Source organism: Fistularia commersonii, chromosome 25, assembly GCF_037954325.1.
Source record: "Fistularia commersonii isolate RoL2024-O1a breed Wild chromosome 25, RoL_Fcom_v1.0, whole genome shotgun sequence".
Taxonomy (NCBI): domain Eukaryota; kingdom Metazoa; phylum Chordata; class Actinopteri; order Syngnathiformes; family Fistulariidae; genus Fistularia; species Fistularia commersonii.
Window position 1 is genome coordinate 13,320,806 of NC_141308.1, and position 12,899 is coordinate 13,333,704.

General features: G+C 49.3%; 1 protein-coding gene across 2 annotated transcripts in view; it reads left to right on the plus strand.

Annotated features, from left to right (window-relative positions):
* The window catches only part of pappa2 (pappalysin 2), a 71,497-nt gene that overhangs the window by 47,763 nt on the left and 10,835 nt on the right, over positions 1 to 12,899 (plus strand). Inside the window, exons 21-25 of one of the 2 annotated variants that reach the window (XM_086172856.1) lie at positions 2,310 to 2,523; positions 4,362 to 4,530; positions 5,985 to 6,117; positions 6,239 to 6,360; positions 11,240 to 11,311. In XM_086172856.1, the coding sequence (XP_086028982.1) occupies positions 2,310 to 2,523; positions 4,362 to 4,530; positions 5,985 to 6,117; positions 6,239 to 6,360; positions 11,240 to 11,311 (710 nt within the window). Of the gene's footprint in view, positions 1 to 2,309; positions 2,524 to 4,361; positions 4,531 to 5,984; positions 6,118 to 6,238; positions 6,361 to 7,432; positions 7,514 to 11,239; positions 11,312 to 12,899 lie in introns of those variants that run through there. The other variant, XM_086172857.1, reaches the window with a different exon arrangement.

The window sequence follows — 12,899 nt, forward strand, 5'->3', positions numbered from 1 at the left end:
GTGTTAGTGTACCTCCCAGGATGGTACGTGGGTCTCAATCCACCTGGAACTTACGCCGATAATCTGTTAGCACAGAAATACAGGGGTTAGCTTGATTCACCTAGCCATTACAGATTTGGCTAATGCATTAGCCACGTTGGGATGGGCTTTTTCTGCCCTCCGCAACCTTCGCAAACCATCTGTCCAGGGATGTTGTCATGTCTCGGTCCATCTGGAAGGTACGGAGCCCATAATCTGTTAGCACACAAACACGGGGGTTACCTTGGTTAGCCTAGCCATAACAGATGTGGCTAATGCATTAGCCCCATTGGGAAGGGCCTTTTCTGCTCGCTGCAACCTTCGCAAACCATCCGTCCAGGGATGTTGTCATGTGACTTGGTCCGTGCCGAAATACCTGGGCAGGTGGCGCTTGTATGGAAGCTAGCTTGTAAGCTAATATAGCGCAGCTTGCCAGCATACCTCCTGGAAAGATACATGGTAGGGTTCCAGTCCACCTGGAATGTATACCGCCAATAATCTGTTAGCACAGAAGTGCAGGGGTTAGCTCGATTAGCCTAGCCATAACAGATCTGGCTAATGCATTAGCCGCTTTAGGACAGGGGAAAGTTACCTCAGTGGTCTCCGAAGCACTTCTTTGAGCCGGGGATCTGCCGGGCGGGAGTGTCATCTGCGATGGTTTCCCATGGTTGCCGTGGCAACAGGCAGCCTCGGAGATTGATTGGGTGTCACGAAGCCAAACAAACGGCGTGCTGCGCCGACCACAGGGTGAGTGAGCGGGCTAATAATATTAGCTTTGGGCGCTATCGTGGAGCACAACAAGAATGTTCCGACCAATGAGGCCGCAATGCGATCCGGTTGCGCTGCGTCGTGATTGGCCGAGACCAGCAATGCCGCAGAGAGCTGGAAAAGAAGCTCCAGGAATTAGCCGGCGCCGCAGAGGGAAACACTTCCTGGTTTCACAACGACACGGCATGAAAACGTCCAGGCTGTGACATCATCAGAGCGTTGAGATGTCAGCAGTCACATGATCTCTGCTGACCAATCAGAGCCACGGCTCCACGACTGAAGGAAGAACCTGGGAAGCAAAACACCTTCATCTTCTTCTCTTCTCTCCTCGACTCCTTTCCTCACTTTGTCTTTCCTCACTTCCTTCCTCCTCACCTCTCCTTTCCTTTCCTCCTTCCTCCTTTTCTTTCCTTTCCTTTCCTTTCCTCTCCTCCTTCATCCTTTCCTCACTTCCTCTCCTCCTTTCCTTTCCTTTCCTTTCCTTTCCTCACTTCCTCCCCTCCTTCATCCTTTCCTCTCCTCCTTTCCTTTCCTTTCCTCTCCTCCTTTCCTTTCCTTTCCTCTCCTCCTTCCTTCCTTCCTCTCATCCTTCCTCCTTTCCTTTCCTTTCCTTTCCTCACCTCCTTCCTCCTTTCCTTTCCTCTCCTCCATCCTTCTTCCTCCTTCCTCCTTTCCTTTCCTCACCTCTTCTCCTCCGTCCTCTCCTCCTTCCTTCCTTCCTTCCTTCCCTCCTCCTCTCCTCTCCTCCTTCCTCCTTTCCTTTCCTTTCCTTTCCTTTCCTTTCCTTTCCTTTCCTTTCCTTTCCTCACCTCCTTCCTCCTTTCCTTTCCTCCATCCTTCTTCCTCCTTCCTCCTCCTTTCCTTTCCTCACCTCCTCTCCTCCGTCCTCTCCTCCTTCCTTCCTTCCTCCTCTCCTCTCCTCCTTCCTCCTTTCCTTTCCTTTCCTTTCCTTTCCTCACCTCCTTCCTCCTTTCCTCTCCTCCATCCTTCTTCCTCCTTCCTCCTCCTTTCCTTTCCTCACCTCCTCTCCTCCGTCCTCTCCTCCTTCCTTCCTTCCTTCCTTCCTCCTCTCCTCTCCTCCTTCCTCCTTTCCTTTCCTTTCCTTTCCTTTCCTTTCCTTTCCTTTCCTCACCTCCTTCCTCCTTTCCTTTCCTCTCCTCCATCCTTCTTCCTCCTTCCTCCTCCTTTCCTTTCCTCATCTCCTCTCCTCCGTCCTCTCCTCCTTCCTTCCTTCCTTCCTTCCTCCTCTCCTCTCCTCCTTCCTCCTTTCCTTTCCTTTCCTTTCCTTTCCTTTCCTTTCCTTTCCTTTCCTTTCCTCACCTCCTTCCTCCTTTCCTTTCCTTTCCTTTCCTTTCCTTTCCTTTCCTTTCCTTTCCTTTCCTCACCTCCTTCCTCCTTTCCTTTCCTCTCCTCCATCCTTCTTCCTCCTTCCTCCTCCTTTCCTTTCCTCACCTCCTCTCCTCCGTCCTCTCCTCCTTCCTTCCTTCCTTCCTCCCCTCCTTCCTCCCTTGCTGTTCCTCCAGGCGACAGTGACCGGCTGGTGTGTGAGGAAGACGGTCTGTGGTCGTTCCCGTCGGCGTACTGCAAGGTCGAATGCCCGGAGGTGCGTCGCGTCTCCTGGTCTCGCCTTCTGACGTCGTCCTGCAGGGCTTCTGGCCACGACGTGGGCGCCGTCTGTCGCTTCAGATGCAACCCGGGCTTCTACGTGGCAGGAAGCCTGAAAAAGGCCACGCCCAGGTAGGGCGCAGGAGAGCGGCCATAAAGGAAAACAAGCCTGGGAGCGCGGCGTGTTAGCGTGTTAGCTGGAGTGGCTAAATGGCGGTCATCTGAGCTAATCTAATAAATTCAAGCTAATGTGATAAATACAAGATAAACTGATAATTACAGGCTAATCTAATACATTCAAGATATTGTAAGAAATTCAAGCTAATGTAATCACTTCAAGCTAATGTAATAATTTCAGGCTCGTCTAATAAATTCAAGCTAATGTAATAATTTCAGGCTAGTCTAATAAATTCAAGGTAATGTTATAAATTCAAGATAAACTAATAAGTTCAGGCTAATCTAATACATTCAAGATATTGTAATAAATTCAAGCTAATGTAATCACTTCAAGCTAATGTAATAATTTCAGGCTAGTCTAATAAATTCAAGCTAATGTTATAAATTCAAGATAAACTAATAATTTCAGGCTAATCTAATACATTCAAGATATTGTAATAAGTCCAAGCTAATGTAATAATTTCAGGCTAGTCTAATAAATTCAAGCTAATGTTAAAAATCCAAGATAATCTCATAATTTCAGGCTAATCCAATAAATTCGTAATAACTTCAAGCTAATTTAATAATTTCAGGCTAGTCTTATAAATTCAAGCTAATTTAATAATTTCAGGCTAATCTAATGAATTCAAGCAAATGTTATAAATTCAAGATAAACTAATAATTTCAGGCTTATCTAATACATTAAAGATATTGTAATAAATTCAAGCTCATGTAATAATTTCAGGCTTATCTAATACATTCAAGATATTGTAATAAATTCAAGCTCATGTAATAATTTCAGGCTAATCTAATAAATTCAGGCTAATCTAATACATTCATGCTAATCTAATAATATCAAGCTAGTCTAATAAATTGAAGCTAATGTGATAATTTCAGGCTAGTCTAATAATCTCAAGATAATCTAATAAATTCAAGATAATGTAATAAATTCAAGATAAACTAATACGTTCAGGCTAATCTAATTAATTCAAGGTATTGTAGTAAATTCAAGCTAATGTAATCATCTCAGGGTTGTCTAATAATTTCAGGATAATCTAATAAATTGAAGCTAATTTTATCATTTCAGGATAGACTTATAATTTCAGGCTGGCCTAATAAATTCAAGATAATGTAATAAATCAAAGCTACTGTAACGATTTGAGGGTAATCTAATAAATTGAAGCTAATGTAATAAATTCAAGCTAATCTAATAAATTCAATATTATGTAATAATTTCAGACTAATCTAATACATTGAAGCAAGTGTAATAAATTCAAGCTTATGTATTAATTTCAGGGTAATCTAATAAATTGAAACTAACGTGATAAATTCAAGGTAATCTAATAAATTCAAGATTATGTAATAAATTGAAGATAATGTTATAATCTCAGGCTAGTCTAACAAATTCATGCTAATGTAATAATTTCAGGCTAGTCTAATAAATTCAAGATTATCTAATAAATTGAACTAATGCAATAATTTCAGGCTAGTCTAATAAATTCAAGATAATGTAATAAATTGAAGCTAATGTAATAATTCAAGCTAATCTAATAAATTCAAGTTTATGTAATAATTCCAGGCTAATCTAATAAATTAAAGCTAATGCAAAAAAAAAAAAAAAGTCAAGCTAATCTAATAAACGCTAACATCTCTAAAGCCTGACTTTAGCCCTTCGATTTTAAATTAAAATTAAAAGCAGCCGGCCGATCGGATGATCCCGCGCCCGTGTTGGATTTGTTTATCCGGACACGACTCCGTTTATCTCCGTCTCGGATTAAAACCTCTCTAATCCGGATCACCTCCGTCGCATCCAGGAAGTTCTTCAAGTTGGAGTGCCTGGAAGGCGGCCAGTGGGAGGACGCCAGCTGCGAGCCCATCTCCTGCCCGCCGCCGCCCGACGCCTTCCACGGCATGTACAACTGCAGCGACGGGACCTTCTACGACAGCGTCTGCACCCTGCACTGCCCCGACCCCAACGACAACGTAAGACGCCGGAGAACCTGCCGTCACGGGTTGGTGACGCACCTGACGGGCCTGAGACCAGCATACGGGTTGGGGGGACTTCAGAAGGTCTTCTAGGCTAGGAGAGCATCTAAAGGACATCTAGCCTAGGAGGACTTCAGAAGGTCTTCGAGGCTAGGAGAACATCTAAATGTGTTCTAGGCTAGGAAAACATCTAAATGTGTTCTAGGCTAGGAGAATATCTAAAGGTCATCTTGGCTGGGAGGACATCTAAAGGTCATCTAGGCTGGGAGAACATCCGAAGGACATCTTGCCTAGGAGGACTTCAGAAGGTCTTCTAGGCTAGGAGAACTTCAGAAGGTTTTCTAGGCTAGGAGAACTTCAGAAGGTCTTCTAGGCTAGGAGAACATCTAAATGTGTTCTAGGCTAGGAGGACATCTAAAGGTCATCTAGGCTGGGAGAACATCCGAAGGACATCTAGCCTAGGAGGACTTCAGAAGGTCTTCTAGGCTAGGAGAACTTCAGAAGGTCTTCTCGGCTAGGAGAACATCTAAAGGTTATCTAGGCTAGGAGGACATCTAAAGGACGTCTAGGCTAGGAGGACTTCAGAAGGTCTTCTAGACTCAGAGAACATCCAAAGGACATCTAGGCTAGGAGAACTTCAGAAGATCTTCTAGGCTAGGAGAGCATCTAAAGGTTATCTAGACTCAGAGAACATCTAAAGGTCATCTAGGCTAGGAGAACATCTAAAGGATATCTGGGCTAGGAGGACATCTAGAGGTCATCTAGACTCGGAGAACATCTAAAGGTCATCTAGGGTAGGAGAACATCAGAAGAATATGGAGGTTTGGATAAAATCTGATTTAGAAGAACATCAGAAGGACATCCAGATGAAGAGGATTTCAAAAAACATTCAGGTTCGAAGGCATGAGATGAACTTCCAGATTAGGAGACCCATTAGAGAGTGTCCAAAGAATCATCAGGTATAGAAGGACATCAAAAGAGCTTCCATGAGAAGAAGACCGAGGTTTGTATAAATCAGATTGAGGAGAACTTCACAAGAACTAGGAGAACATCAGAAGGCCATCCAGAGTAGGAGCATGTCCATGAAACTCCCCAAAAAGTCACAAAGCAAAGAAAAGAAATATAACCCCGCCAAGATATTCAGGGATTATTTCAAATCTGGAAACGTTCCTGAGGGATTCCGGGATGAGCCGGAGTCCAGCGCCGGTGACGGCGTCCGTCTGGAGTCAAGGCGGTCATGTGACCCCGACACGGCGTCCAGCTGGAGGCCCAGCGGCTCCAGTCCCGGATTAGTTGTCCCAAAAATACCCGAAGAGTCCAAAGAGTCTTGTGTTTTCCCCAAAAAGCGGGACGTTGTTTGGAACAGGAAGTCCTTCCACCATCCGATCCCCAAAATAAAAGCTTCCCAGGCGCCGGACTCGCGAGTGAACTTCTCCCTTGTTTGTCCGCAGCTCGCCATCCGCTGCACCGAAGACGGCGAGTGGACCTCCGGGTTCTCCATGTGCTCGGGCCTGCAGGGGTCCTGCTCCGCCCCGCCCCACCTCAACTCGGTGGAGTACAGCTGCGATCAGGGCACCGACGTGGGTGAGGGGCTCGCGCTGGATCCAACCCCCCAACTGCCCTTGTTGTACCCCAATCCCTGTCCTTTAAGGGTACTCCTACCAGGTACCCCTGCTGTTTACCTTTGGACCTTCTGTCCCGGCAGGTGCTGTTTGCCACCCGACTTGCGTCCTGGCCCTGGACATGGATCTACGTGACCCGGTGGTTCTGCCCAACGGTACCACGCCTGAGTTTCTGAAGCATTGGATGCTGCCCACCAAAGTCCAGGTGAGGACTCCCGGTCCCCTGCACCGACGTTTCGGGTTCTTCTTGACGGCTTGTGGCCAGGGGAGCGGTGTCGTCGTCTCCGCAGACACTATCGGAGAGCCCTCCGCCGGTATGCCCGCGAATTTCCCGGCGCTGTCCGCCATCTTTGTATTGTCGATGCTGTGCCCGTTAGCGGCAGCGCCCGCTAACGCCCCCGGAGGCTCTCCGGCATCCCGAACAACTCGGGACGACAAGAGTGGTCCGGAGCGCCGAGTTGTACCGTGAAAGGCGGAGCGGAATGGCACGAATCCTCAGCGCTTAAGACCCAAACCGGCGTTCTGGGCCCGCGGCCGACGGCGCCGCCAAGTGCGCGCGGGGAAACGCCAGACACCGGATATCTCGAAACCTCTCGGTGTCCCGCCATTGGCCGCTCCGGCGCGCTTTGGGTAACTGCATCTGTTCTGCAGAATCCACTTAAGACCGTTTTTTATCCACAAACAGGAATTAAATGTATTAATGTAGTTATGTGGTTTTCATCAGCGTCCTTCTGATCCAGATGAATAAAAGCAGAGTTCGGAGGGGCGAGCCGGAGGGGCGGGGGAGGCCTCGCCGAGCAGATGGCCGGGAGCTGCTTCACGATGAGGCACGATGTGGTGAAAAATGAGATAGCCCGATTGGTTTAAATAACCTCAAACGAGCAAGTGATTGTGGTTTTGCTACCATTTGGAAACCATTGGCAGGTTGAGCAGAAAACACTGGTTGTTTTGCTCGCCGGCTGCCATGCGACGGCTCTGCTACGTCGGGAAAGACGATCCGCCGACAAACAGCCAATCAGGATGAATAATGTATCCCGACATCTGGTGGCGTGAAGCGCGGCGCGCTACCGCTCCAGACTGACCCAACCCCCGCCGATCAGGCCGGGTTTCATGTGAGGACCAAAACACCCCGTTTTGTGGAATCCGATCGATGTCTGGATTTGCTCACGTCGAGATCGGCGGTCATACCGGGAGGGGGGGGGAAGAGGCAACTCCTTCATTACGGGCGTCTTTAACCGCGACCTTCTAATCGTGATTGATTGTTCTTTTGGTCTCAGGTGTCGCTTCCCTGAATCCGTCTTTTTCCTCACAAAAAAAAGGGACGCTTGCCCTCCCGGGATCCGTCCTGAGGGTATTCAGCCGTTTTGGGGAAATCCAGCTCTCTCCTTTGCAGCAGGGGTGAGTCAGGAAAGTAGCCTATCTCGAAGGATCACATCCGGGTCTTTCAAATCGTCAAACTCCAGTTCTGATGCTCCAAAACTGTTGCTGGTCGGTTGACCAAGGAACAAGAGAGCAGCCCCTAAGGGAAGGGTGTAGCTTACAAGACAGAGGCCTCTTTTACACTGGAGGAACTTACGGTTCCTTGAACCTTTTCAGGAAGGAGGCCGTTTCTTGTTGCCTTCAGACAGCAGAAGAGCCAGAGGTCGATGGACGTCGATCCCTGGAACCCTTTTAGCTCCATGCCAGGGTCTTTTTACGGCACCGTAAGAGCTTTTGGGGTTAGAGGAACTATTCTTACTTCTTTGGGACTGTGGAGTGCCGTTTCCAAGAACTCGAGTAATGGACAATGGCACATGGACGACTTCTAAAATACTTTGTTTTCTCAATGGAGTTTTGCACGGTGAAATCTGACGTTAGCTGTAACTGGCTGTTTACGATAAAAATGCCCAAACATGCCCAAACATGGACATGAGCGCTAGCTTTTGTTATGCTAGTTAGCGGAATAAGGGTCTCCAGAGCTTCTCGTCTAAGGGAACTGTCGGCGCGCTCCTTCAGATGAAACGAATCGGGGGGGATAGAATTTCATAGCGTAGCATATCAAGAGCCGGCGACCCCGGGTTTCTCGGGGCGATCCGTCGGCTCCGTCTGTTGTAGCTTGTCACTGTTTTTAAAATCAACCGCTCAGAAAAACATTTATGCCGGTCCCTGCCAGCGTTTCGCAAAAAGGCTGCCAGCCGGTGTCAGCGTTTTTGTCAAAAATAAACGCCTCTCTAACACCCGCAGAACATTCACTTCCTGGAATCGCTGTCAATAGCACGTCCTCGCCAGCTGTTGCTGCTCCTGTAACGGACAGAGCAGTTGTTGTAGCTTTGCCCTTTCCCTTTTTTGTTGTTGCTTTTGTTAGCTAACACTTGAATATTACTTGTGTTGGTTGTTTGTGAGATAGAAACCTGCGAGGAACCTCAGGTTCTCAGAACAACAGCATCCTCAGGCACGTAGCCTTGTTTGGAAGACCATGCTAGCTAGCTAACATTGGCTCCTCCGCCAGTGCGACAATAAGTCGCGCTAGCGTTGTCGTCAACGGGTTCCCATCATCCTCTCGCAATCAAAAACACCAGGCTCATTGAGGACTCGAGTTGTCCCGAGTCGGATCACCATGTTCCCCTTGCCAGGGTCTCTCCAGGTTCTCCGCCTTGGACTCTCTCTTTGTGGGGTCTCTTTGTCCTCCTATCTGGATTCTCCTTGGGTTCCCATCATCCTCTCGCAATCAAAAACACCTGGCTCGTTGAGGACTCGAGTTGTCCTGAGTTGGATCACCGTGTTCCCCTTGCCGGTGTCTCTCCACGTTCTCCCACCTGGTTTCCCTCCAGGTTCTTGGTCTTCCTCCTACTGTCCAAAAACAGTGGACAGGTTCTTTGAAGACAGTCCTGTGTGGAGATGCCCTCTACCCAGGGTTCTCTCCATGTTCTCCACCTTGGACTGTCTCTTTGTCCTCCTATCTGGACTCTCCTTGGGTTCCCATCATCCTCTCGCAAACCTAAAACACCAAACTCATTGAGGACTCGAGTTGTCCCGAGTTGGATCACCACGTTCCCCTTGCCGGTGTCTCTCCATGTTCTCCTACCCAGGTTCTCCGTCTTCCTCCTACTGTCCAAAAACAGTCGGCCGCTTCATTGAAAACTCCAAATCGTCCGGCTCGGCGTCAACGGCGGGACGAGCGGATGTTTTACGGAGCGACTCCCGGGCCTCTGAGCGCAGAAGCCGGTCCAGCAGTAGCTGAGATGTTTGAATTCCTCGGCGTATTTGTAAATGTGTTTCTTATCAGATTCCCTGCCGGGTGTGTTATTATTTCCCGGGAAGGCGTCTCTGTTTCACACACTCTCCGGCATCCTCCCCGGGTGTTTGTCCAGGCGGGCGCTCGCTCGCCTTCAAAGTGACGCTGAATGGAAATCGCGGGAGTAAAAGGTTGCCGTTGACGTCAAGCCTTTGAGGAACGCGTCGGATCGGGTTAGGCAACCTCGCGTCTTCGCCCGTCGGCGCAAAAACGGCGATCCGGTTTCGCCCCCGGCTTTCGGGTGGTCGGTCAGTCAGGCTCGCCAAGGTCGACGCTCATGACGGAGGTCCGATAATCTACTCCGTATCTCGGACGCCGCCCCGCCATCCCGAGGCCTCCTGATTTCTCGGATGTCTCACAGGGGAGCGGTCGGCTTTCTCCTCCCGTCAACAACTTCCACCTTTTCACCTTCATCCGCCCAATCGCGATATCGTAATTTTAACTTTCGCTTCCCCCCCGGAGGACAAACACGTCCTCAGAAAGCAAACTCTTCATTTATTTATACGGAGTGTCTCCGCCAGAAGGGAAGGACATGTGCAGAAGAAGGGAGTGAGGTGTCCGGTGTGGAGATACCGAGGAGAAGATGGGAGGCGGAGATGAAGATGTGGAGGTTCCTCTTCGGGAACGAGGACGATGCAGGGTCGGGAAGGATTCCAGCGAGCGGTAGATGTTGCCAGAATGGGATGGTTTGGACAGAAGGTCTGGGTGGAAGGAGGCGAGTGCTTGCGGGCTACATGCTCGCAGGGGATTGGCTGTGGGTTGGACGGAGGCGGACGATTGGCTGAGGATGAAGCTCCAAGTATTTTTATAGGTCGTATCTCGCTATCGCTTGTGTTCTGCTTCTGGTTTCCCATTTCTTGTTTTACCCGCTTTTTCCCGTTTCTCGTGCGCATTCACGTCGGGTTCCCTCAGGACAAAAGAGCAATTTGAGTGATCAAGTCGGAATATAAATATATATATCCAAAGATGCGGTTAGATCATTCTTAATCTGGGGTAGATCAACAATTTGCAACCAAACACAGGCGTCGCTTTCTTTTCCAAGAGTTCTGGTTTCATTGTCTGGAGGAGACGTCCGTCTGGAGGAGACGTTCTCAGGGCCTCCAGACGCTGCTCCTCTACCGATTCACGAAAAGCCAATTATCGCGCGGAAAAGAAAAAGGGGAAGGGTACGAGTATCGGCTAAAGACCTATCGGATTCTCGGGGGTCGGGGACCACACAGAGCAGACCCCCGCGCCCGGAAAAAAAACCTTGTTTTGGATCCCGGCCGATGAATAAACCCGTTTCTTCTCCGGCGTCAGAAGAGGACGCACGTGAAACTCATCAAAACAAATTGCAAACAAATGCCACAGCCCTTCTGCCACGGCTACGGTGGACAGGCGTGTTTCTTATTTAGCCCCCCCAGATACGCGAATCCGCGGATGTTGGCGCCTTACGGGGAGACGGCGAACTTGAATTTCGAAGGACGGCGGAGTTGCGCCGCCTTAAAAAGACACCGAAGTACCTTTGGACCTTTGGAAATGACCGACCCCGCGGTTTTAGCCGCCCAGGATCCGCTCCGATGCCGGATTCGCGAGGGTTCAAAACGCGGGCGGGAGACGGGTTCGCGATGTTGACGAGAAAGGAGACAGACTTTTTTTGTTTTACAAGAACAAGAACAAGAACATCATGTTTTCATCCAAAAGGAACCCAAACAATCCCAAGGTGTTGAAAGATCAGTTAGTGACATTTAAAGAGAGGGTTGTAATTCCGCTGGGTTTAGCGGTCTGCGTATCCCCGCGTATTCACCGCCGCTACGCTCTGATCTTCCAGACCATCGTATGCACGGGGATGAGGAGGTGGTACCCGTCGCCTGAGGACGTTCACTGCATCCAGTCGTGTGAGGTAAGAGGCAAAGACGTCCACCACACGCGGCGGTGAGTACAAATGCTTCTTCACATTCTGTTCCCCGGGATCTGCCGGCCAACACCGCAGGCAGGGACTGTTCCTTCCAGATATCAATCTCACCCAGGTTTTTCTTTCTTTTCCTTTTTTTTTTTTTTTTTTTTGAAACGGGGCGAGTGTCTACTTCGGTCGGGGCTGACACCAGATCTGGCCGCCGACCGCCAAAACATTGACTGCAGCGGAGAGACGATATGTCACACACGACGGTGCTGTTTTGTTTTAGCGCCGCAGTCGGAATAGACGCAGAAAGGGAAAGAATAAAACCCCGAACGGGACGATAAGTCGCGAACGCTCTACTCGTCTCCCTCGGAAGCTCCGCCGGCGAGGAATACGTGGGGTACCCGATGTAGCCTAGTACACGTCGGGAGTAGCGGACCGCCACTCGCGTGGGAATGCTGTACTTCCTGTTGACATTCAGGTCACAGCGTCTCCCACCGCTCAAGCCGAATTAACCGTTTAAAGACCTCCAAGAGTCTTCAGGAGACATTCCATAGGCAAATGCCGTTGAGAAGGTGGGTACCTGAGTACCAAAATGCTAACGAGGAATGTTTCGCTGCACAGAAGTCCCTCGCACTTAGACTGAAGTGCGAGATATGAGTACTTCAGTATGAGTGGGGGTCTACTGCTAGTACACATTTGAGGTACTTGCAGAAGACCTCTACTCAGACTGGAACGGCATACCTCTTACGGCATACCGCACCGACGCTACCTGTGCGACCCTGCGCCCATTCTCCCACCTCTCAAGCTCAATTCAACATTTAAAGACTTCCCAGAAGCTCATTCCGTGGGTGAACGTTGATCCCTTCACAGGGACCGAGTTCCAGAACGCTGAGAAGGAACGTGCTTAGGAGTGCGGCACAAGTATGTCCATAGAAGTATTACATGTGAGTACTTCGGTGTGGGTGGAGGTCTTTAGCAAGAAGACGTCCGAAGTACTTACAATGACCATTTGGATGGGGAGGCCATACTTTTTATTCCACTGTGTTCCAGAGATTCAACCCCACTTGCACAGCTCCGGATGTTCCACAAGTTCTCCTCCGTCTCAAGCTAAGTCCACAATATGAAGTCCACACGGGCGAGTAGCCATACGCTAACAAGGAACGTTTCCGGGCACAATCAAAACGTCAGATTGCGGTGCCAGCCCTACCACTGAAGCGCATATGTGCATTCTTTAGTGACACATAACCAACACCTGCGTTCGACCTCCACTCAGACTGCAACGGCATACTTCGGAGTGCGGTACGAGTACTTTGCTTGAAGTATAAAATGCGAGTACTTCAGTGTATCACCGTCAAATGATGGCGGTGCACGAGCGGCGTACGCCAATGCGCGGAGTGTCATCTGCACAGAGTTGCCTTTTAGCCGGGGATGCCGGGAATGCCAGGATTTCCCCGCCGGGCCTAATGGACGGTCTGATGAAAGGGGAAAAAATGAATTTCTGGATCGCGTTAGTTGCAGATCCAGGCTCTGCTCAGCGTCACGGCGCCGTCCGACGTGAGCGAGAGGCCATTTCCATTTTTTAGAGACG